At 40.1% G+C, this 8,466-nt stretch overlaps 1 protein-coding gene across 3 annotated transcripts; it reads left to right on the top strand.

Annotated features, from left to right (window-relative positions):
* The first annotated feature begins 3,439 nt into the window (after positions 1-3,439).
* On the top strand, positions 3,440-5,223 carry LOC130517502 (microfibril-associated glycoprotein 4-like). 3 transcript variants are annotated; one of them, XM_057019637.1, is made up of 8 exons: positions 3,440-3,531; positions 3,750-3,804; positions 3,909-3,989; positions 4,029-4,091; positions 4,208-4,246; positions 4,330-4,426; positions 4,505-4,672; positions 4,784-5,223. In XM_057019637.1, the coding sequence occupies exons 2-8, from the start codon at positions 3,799-3,801 to the stop codon at positions 5,038-5,040; spliced, it is 711 nt and encodes a 236-aa protein (XP_056875617.1). In that variant the 5' UTR covers positions 3,440-3,531; positions 3,750-3,798; the 3' UTR covers positions 5,041-5,223. The 3 variants fall into 3 exon arrangements, with proteins under 3 accessions (XP_056875617.1, XP_056875451.1, XP_056875536.1); XM_057019471.1 differs by having other exon boundaries at positions 3,909-4,091; XM_057019556.1 differs by lacking the exon at positions 3,440-3,531 and adding an exon at positions 3,538-3,595 and having other exon boundaries at positions 3,909-4,091.
* Positions 5,224-8,466: the final 3,243 nt, after the last annotated feature.

Raw genomic sequence — 8,466 nt, 5'->3', positions numbered from 1 at the left:
ATAAATCTAAAGTCTAAAGATTCTATCTATTCAATGATTTAAGCTAAAGCAGTGGCACCAAGAGTTGGTCAGGAACAGCTAGCATTTACAACAGAACAGAAGATGAACGGAACAGAACTGAACAAAATACAAACAGAAGAGAACAGAGCAGAGCAGAACACAGTAGAACAGATCAGAAGGGAAGAAATCACATCTAAATGTTATTGCCCACATCTATACAGTCAGGGGTCAAGAAGGGTCAGAGTCTCTTGTGGGGAAATGTTGCTTCACTCGGTGTTTTTTAAGGTGTGTGAAGTAGAGAGGGAAACAAAGGAGATAGTGGATCAACTGAAAGTTTATGAATTGTAGATAAGAAATAATTGAACTGTACTGGAATCATTTGAGTCACACGACTGAGTTGATAGATTAATTTGACTTTTGATGCAAGAATATTACTGATCATAATAACCTCCATCCTGGAGGTAAGTGACATCATCATTCCTCTTTCGTACAAGCTCGTTGCCCTTCCCCACTTGGACCTATATCACTGCCTTTCCTTATTCTTATCCGAGTCACTTATGTAGTTGGCCTTTCTCACTTACTTTAGTGATACTTTAGTGTTATAAACAGCTTTGCTATGTGTGAAACGAGCTAAATTTAGTGAATTAGCCATGTTATCATATTTTCCCAGTCTTAATTATACTAAATCAAGTTTCTAAAGGCAAAAAAGTTGTATGCTCCAATGCAAGACACCCTTTTAAACATGTCTTGCAGGTCAGATCACCTTCTGCCTCCAAAATATATTTAGATAGATGACTAAACTTGACTTTCTCATCGCCAGGTTGGATGTTCTTGATGTTGCGCCCAAGTCATCATGAAGGCCTGCAGGCACCCCAGTAAGTTTCTCCACTGTGTACACGTGTTCTTCTGAACAATGCTACTTGTTAAATCCACAACATTTTCAGTCCTTGATGATGCATGTTGATAAGTGGCCCAAGTCTGGGTGGGAATGAAAAAGATTCACAGGCTCAGGCTCTGCACACTGGAAGATGGCACAGACTCTGAAGAAAACCAGGAGAAAAGAGATGAAGCTGTAGGTGTAAAGATGCAAGTCAAGGAATCCACACATTAAAATAGTCTCTAGAACTGAGAAGCATCGCAAAGCTCAGGAAACTACTGACACAGCATGATGCTGAAAAGTTAGTCCATGCATTTGTTATTTCCAGGCTGGACTATTGTAATTCTTTATTATCAGGGTGTCCAAACACCTCTCTAAGAAGCCTCCAGTTGATCCAAAATGCTGCAGCCAGAGTTCTGACAGGTATTGACAAGAGATCACATAACTCCTGTACTGGGTCTCTTCATTGGCTGCCCGTTAAATTTAGAATAATTTTTAAAACCCTTCTTTTGACCTACAAGGTCCTCAGAGGCCTAGCTCCATCCTACCTGGAGGAGCTAGTGACACCTTACCAGCCCAATAGACCGCTCCGCTCTCAGAATGCTGGTCTACTTGTGGTTCCCAGAGATTCTAGGAGCAGACTGGGGGGGCGTGCATTTAGCTACCAGGCTTCCCTGCTGTGGAACCAGCTCCCTGTCCAGGTACGGGAGGCTGACTCCATCTTCTTGTCATATCACCTGGGCAGGAGACTGACTGGAGCATCTGAATGTGCCACAACCAAATACCAGTGGCTCACTTGAAAAGACTGGCCGTGACTTCCCTCCAGTGCCAGATAATAGTGCAGGTTACAGTCTGTACCAGCACCAGAGGTGCACTTTTTCTTTCTCTTGTTGCCAAGTGACAGTCACTGTGCTCTTCTCTCCCCTTTTTCCCCCTTTTTTCAGTCTTCACCTGTGGCATCTTCAGGGCTTTTTGTTTGTTTTTTGGTATTTTGCCCTGGGAACTTAACTTGCTGTTGTGTTTATTTTGGAATCAACTCACATCTACTGACTTTTCCTGTATTCTAGTTCAATTTTCCGCCAAGACGGTCCATCACAAGACACAAGCAACTCAAACAAGAAACAGGATAAATGGCAGAGAAATTGAATGAGTATATTAAATCAAATTCCAGAAGTAAAAAACAGTAAATTATGTTGGCAGCCACAAATAATTTGTGTTAAAAATATATTATTCAATTGCAATATTACATGAAGACAAAGAATTCCTAAATCAACAAGCAATATACACATTGTACGGCTCCTTCATGCCCCCATATAGAACCTATTGTCTGGAAGTTTGGGATACAAAACAAAGACCGACTCAAAAATCATCCTTCAACGGGAAGAATAAGATTCATAACTGAGAGCACTCATAGACGAACAAACCAACTCTTTGTCAAACTCAAAACTTTCAAATTCAAGGATGTGGATGATTTAAAAGCTATTCAATTCATGTACAAATTTAAAAAAGGTGTTACCAATATACCAATTGCTCTAAATGAGTGAAAATGGTTGAAATCTGAGGGGAAACTGTGTATAAAAAAATAAATAAGTGAGAACAAATGTAAAACTCTGAATGTCAATAAAGGGAGTTCATTTATACAACAACTGTAATTAAGAAGTGTAAACATGTACGGCATTGAATAAACTGAAACATATTAAAACACAATTACTTGGACTGATAGAAGATAGATGAACATACAGTTGAAGGGAATTATTTAAATTGGAACAGTAAATCCTTTGACACTAATTTTCTTTCAGTTTTATCTGTTTTGTATTTTTAAGTTTTTGTATTCTTATTGTTGTACTATTGTTGTTCTTTACTTGTCCTATTATGATAAACTCATTTTGAGAAATTTTATTTACTTATTATTAATAAGGAAGTTAAGTTAATTCTGAACCCAAACTCTTGTATGGTCAGAACAAACTAGTTTTGTTACAAAGTTATTTTTATTTTTGCTAGTTTGTTAATTTAATATGTTTGAGAATGAATAACATAAATCTAAAGTCTAAAAATTCTATCTATTCAATGATGTAAGCTAAAGCAGTGACACCAAGAGGTGGTCAGGAACAGCTAGCATTTACAACAGAACAGAAGATGAACGGAACAGAACTGAACAAAATACAAACAGAAGAGAACAGAGCAGAGCAGAACACAGTAGAACAGAGCAGAAGGGAAGAAATCACATCTAAATGTTATTGCCCACATCTATACAGTCAGGGGTCAAGAAGGGTCAGAGTTTCTTGTGGGGAAATGTTGCTTCTTTTAAGGGCCTGTAGTGTGAAGCAGAGAGAGAAAATGAAGGAGATGGTGGAACAACAGGAAGTTTATGAAGTGTAGATGTGAGTTTAAGTATGAATGAGAATCAATTGAACAGCCTCCATTTTGGAGGTGGAAGCAATGAATTGTTGCTCCAGCAGCTTCACTCCATCACCAAAGGTTTCCTCCCAATTAACCCTCCAGTTGAAACAGACTTTGATATGAAACTCAGTATTTGTTTTGAACTAAATAAACAGTCTCTGGTGTTTGCTGGCTTATTCAGAACCATTTCTGTCCATAAAAGAGCAGAAATCAACAGTCAGACAGACATAAGCAGCGGTTCGTCTTTTCTGAAGGTGAGACCATCAACTGTGTTTAGGTTCCATTTGCAGGTTCCTTCCAAGACCCAGCTTCTTGCAAGTATGATGGACCAGAGAGCTAAATTACATTTGATTTTGATGTTTTGCAGGTAGAACTACGCCCGCAAAGCGCCGACCCTCATCGTTACTAAAAGCTATTAACTTCTTGTACTGGTTTGATGTGACTTTGCTAAAATGTCTCACTCCATTTTTAGAGAATCACACCCCTGAATCTGCGGTTCTGCTTTCACACCAAGTCCCAGCATGAAGGTAAAGTGGGGAGCCCCAGTTGTTGCTGGTTTTCTGAAGATTGCTTTGAAACTAGCAGTTGGCTGTGTGATTGATCTGTTTAACTGATTCTGCGGCTGTTGCAGGGATCACTCGTCCTCCTCTTCCTCATGGCCCCAACACTGGCCAGTGGTCAACCAAATCCCGAGCCTGCAGACTGCAGTGAGGTCACTGACGTCAGTGACGTCACTGACAATGTCAGTGAGGTCACTGACATTGTCAGTGGAATGTACCCCATCTTTCCTGCTGGACACGGGTCTGAGATACCGGTAGGTTTCTGATTTTTTCTGCCATCCACGACAGTCTTGACACTGCATTAACAGCTTTAACAGCTAGAACAAGAAACATTCCATTTCTCTTTCTATCCATTTTGTGTTGCTTTTAGGTTTTCTGTGACATGGAAACTGATAATGGAGGCTGGACTGTGAGTATCCTAAACATGGCTCCGTCAGAACACTCCAAACCGTGAACAAAAGGAACAATCCTCTGTCCCATGTTGTTCTTCAGGTGATCACTAGTAGAATGGATGGAGAGCTCAACTTCTACAGACCCTGGGACCATTACAAGGTTGGTTTCGGTATGCCTACTTCAGAGTACTGGATCGGTGAGTATCTCAGTTGTCTCATCACTTCATTGAACCCATCCAAATCTATATGAGGTGTGTTTGCCTGTGAATGTGTAGGTCTCGACAACATCTACTACTTGACGAGTAGTAAACAATATGAGCTTCGAGTGGTGTTGGAGGACTTTGAAGGCAAATCTGTGTTTGCTCGCTATGGTTCCTTCGCTGTTGGTGATGAGAGTTCTGGATATCAACTGACTGTTGGAGACTTTACTGATGGAGGAGCAGGTCAGGGATGAACATCAGATTGTTCTGGGCTTTCTGGTTCTGACTTACAGATGATTTGCATTGTTTGTGTTTTCATGGTTCTTTTAACTTTTTATTGTTATCTTTCTGTAGGAGACGCAATGACTTATCACAACCAAATGAAGTTCACCACCTTGGACAGAGACAACGACCTTTTAGACAAGGAAAACTGTGCCAGGAAATACCTGGGAGCCTTCTGGTACAATAAATGTCACACTGCAAACCCCAATGGGGTGTATCGCTGGGGCGCCGATGGTACTCTTTTCGCTGTTGGGGTCAGCTGGTATCCTTGGAAGGGTCATGACTACTCACTGAAGTCATTCATCATGATGATCCGTCCTGTCCAGTAGAGCTTTAGGGTCAATGCTCAGCAAAACCTTTTCTTCTTCTCTAAGATAGTCTGTAGCACAGTGTGTGATTACCTCTTGATTCTCTTCTAGTCACTTCGGCAAATATTTGAATTGTGATTTCAGATACCTAATGTATCATAACATCAATCAATAAATAATCAATAAATATATTGAGCAAATTGATGTAGGACCTGTTTCCTCCGTGGGTTGTTCTTGCATAGATTCTATGATGTGTCAACATTTCATGAGTCAGCAGATAACTTTGTTTAATCTTAATCTCTTGATCAATGACAAAGAGTTGATCGCATAAGATTAAAATGATTTCTTGTTAGCAATGTAAAGCTGCAACCTCTGGTCTCCTGATCAATCTGATAGATTCTTTTACTTACCGTATTTTCATGACCATAAGGTGCACTGTATCAAAAGGTGCAGTCTCAGTTATGGGTGCTATTTCTGTATTTAAAACATACAAAAGGCGCACCGTATTATTAGGCGCATGCTGAAACATACAGTAAAAAATGACAGCGGAAGTAAAACAGTGATGTTTCGACACATTTATTGAACAAAATATTCATTCTTCCGCCACAAAACCATCAAAGTTTTCATCTTCTGTATCTGAACTAAACAGCTGCACTATTTCAATGTCCAACATCCCGAATTCCTCTCTTCATCTGAATCGGACTCACCGACCGGTTCCGGTTCAGCGTTGATTTTGTGAAAGCTCTTCCAATACATGAAGACGGTATCATAGCCCGTGCGTCTACAATCCACCCGCATATGGTGGCATAACTTGCCCGCCGCTGCCTCATAGTCTTTGTGATGGAGTGTTCGCCTTCCGTCATCCAGCACTCTGTCCGTTTCCGTGGCAGCCGAGAACCACGGTGAACGACGACTTCTCGTGCTCCGTTGTGCGTATCGCCACCAGGCTGGTCCCTTTTTCTCCACTTTGTGGGTCAAAGGGATGTCAAAAGTCAGAGGGATCTCATCCATGTTGGTGATGTGGCTGGGCGCGGTTATCTTGTTGCGGCAGTAGGTGCTGAAGATGGCCACTCTCTCCTGGTAATCCGCGGGCAGCCGCTGCGCAACAGTTGTCCTTGCGCGTATGAAGAGATGCCGCCGCCTCATAAAGCGAAAACACTAAGATTGCTTGATTGCCATTTTCAGCCGCATATTCGATGGCCTGCAGTTTAAAGTAAGCCTCATTCATATGCGTCTCGCTTGACCGGCGCCATTTTAGGGGATCCTTACGCGTAGGTGTGCCGCTAATTGATTGGCGGAGCATTTACCGTAGTGCACCCACCAAAGGCACACAGCAGATTTTGGAACTCAGTCCACACACAAGGCGCTCCATATTATAAGGCGCACCATCGATTTTTGAGAAAATCTCAGTGTTTTAGGTGCGCCTTATAGTCGTGAAAATACGGTAAACACTACTTTTTTCCTGCGTTGGTGAATCATCATCATCATCATTGATGATGAGGCTAACGGCCTACCTGACTAGGTTGCCACTACTTCTGTTACTATTTTGGGAAAGTATTCTGGCTTCTTTTCTTTTTTGAAGGAAAATATTCCATGGTCAAAGATCACATATGACTTAAACATCATGGCTCGGTCAAATGTTTCAATCCAACTTCAACTGTAGGTCACATGGTACAGTTATTATTCAAAAGCAAAAAACACTCTTAAGTGCCGCAAAAATCAGATTTGTCCAACTAACTTTTTGTTTTCTTCTTGTTGTACTATTGTTGTTCTTGTCCTATTATGATAAACTTATTTTGAGAAATTTGATTTATTTATTTTTAATAAGGAACTTAAGTTAGTTCTGAACCTGAACTCTTGTATGGTCAGCACAAACTAGTTTTGTTACAAAGTTACTTTTATTTTTGCTATTTTGTTAATTTAATATGTTTGAGAATGAATAACATAAATCTGAAGTCTAAAGATTCTATCTATTCAATGATTTAAGCTAAAGCAGTGACACCAAGAGGTGGTCAGGAACAGCTAGCATTTACAACAGAACAGAAGATGAACGGAGCAGAGCAGAACCGAGTAGAACACATCAAAAGGGAAGAAAACACATGTAAATGTTAATGCCCCCATCTATACAGTCAGAAGGGTCAAGAAGGGTCAGAGTCTCTTGTGGGGAAATGTTGCTTCTTTTAAGAGCCTGTAGTGTGAAGCAGAGAGAGGAAATGAAGGAAATGGTGGACCAACAAGAAGTCTATGAAGTGTAGATGAGAAACAATTTAATTTCTGGAACCAAGTGTCATGTGACTAACAGAGTTTTCATATTAAATTTGGCTTCTGATGCAAGAATATTGCTGAGTCACAATAACCTCCATTCTGGAGGTGCGTGATATCATCATTCCTCATTCATACGAGCTTGTTGCCCTTCCTCACTTGGACCTGTATCACTATCTTTCCTTATTCTTAACAGGATCACTTATGTTGTTGCCTTTCTCCCTCATCACAAACAATTTAGTGTGATAAACAGCTGTGCTATGTGTGAAACTGTCTAACTTTAGCTAATTAGCCGTGTTATCTGCCTTGGTATTTGATATATTTTCTCAGTCTTAATCATAATAAATCAAGTTTCTAGATGCAGAAAAGCTGTATGCCCCAATGGAAGACACCCTTTGAAACATGTCTTTCAGGTAAGATCATCTTCTGCCTCCAAACTATATTTAGATAATTGACTAAAATTGACTTTCTTATCAGCAGGTGGGATGTGCTTGGTGTTCTGCCCAGGAGTCATCATGAATGCCTGCAGGCACCCCAGTAAGATGAATTCTGTTTCTGCACAGTGAACACATGTCCTTCTGAAGGATTCCACCATCTGATGATATTTCATCAATTTTCAGTCCTTGATGCCTGTTGAAAAATGGCCCAAGTCTGAGTGACAAGGAAGAAGATTTACAGGTCCCGGTTCTGCAGACCACAGCAATGGGACAGACACAAATAATTCATAGAAATTCAGGATTTAACGATAAGAAATCATTATCACTGAAAATCGAATGTGGCGCTTCCCAAGGCTGTGTTGAGACTATTACTTTATCTTACTATTTTATATTTATGGACACAAACAATATATTTGAGGTTTCCAACATCTAAAATATTTAAAAGACCTTGATTTGCATATGACACAAATACTAACTGCTATGGGGACAACCGGAACACCTCTTGGATCCGGTGGTTGTATGAATTACTGAAACTGAAAGACCTAATTATTTAAATAAACACTAAATCTAAGACTAAATTTATAATATTTAGAAATATTTTGTAAAAGTATTTTGCCCTGGGAACTTAACTTGCTGTTGTGTTTATTTTGGAATCAACTCACATCTACTGACTTTTCCTGTATTCTAGTTCAATTTTCCGCCAAGACAGTCCATCACAAGACACAAGCAGCTCAAACAAGAAACAGGA

This window comes from Takifugu flavidus, chromosome 1 (assembly GCF_003711565.1).
Source record: "Takifugu flavidus isolate HTHZ2018 chromosome 1, ASM371156v2, whole genome shotgun sequence".
Classification (NCBI taxonomy): Eukaryota; Metazoa; Chordata; class Actinopteri; order Tetraodontiformes; family Tetraodontidae; genus Takifugu; species Takifugu flavidus.
This window is presented reverse-complemented; position numbering and strand designations above follow the sequence as displayed.

Excerpts from the sequence above, each read along its gene's own strand:
- LOC130517502 (XM_057019471.1), top strand. Across the intron at positions 4,092-4,207 it reads GACACGGGTCTGAGATACCG|GTTTTCTGTGACATGGAAAC; the intron begins GTAGGTTTCTGA and ends TGTTGCTTTTAG. Across the intron at positions 4,673-4,783 it reads CTTTACTGATGGAGGAGCAG|GAGACGCAATGACTTATCAC; the intron begins GTCAGGGATGAA and ends ATCTTTCTGTAG.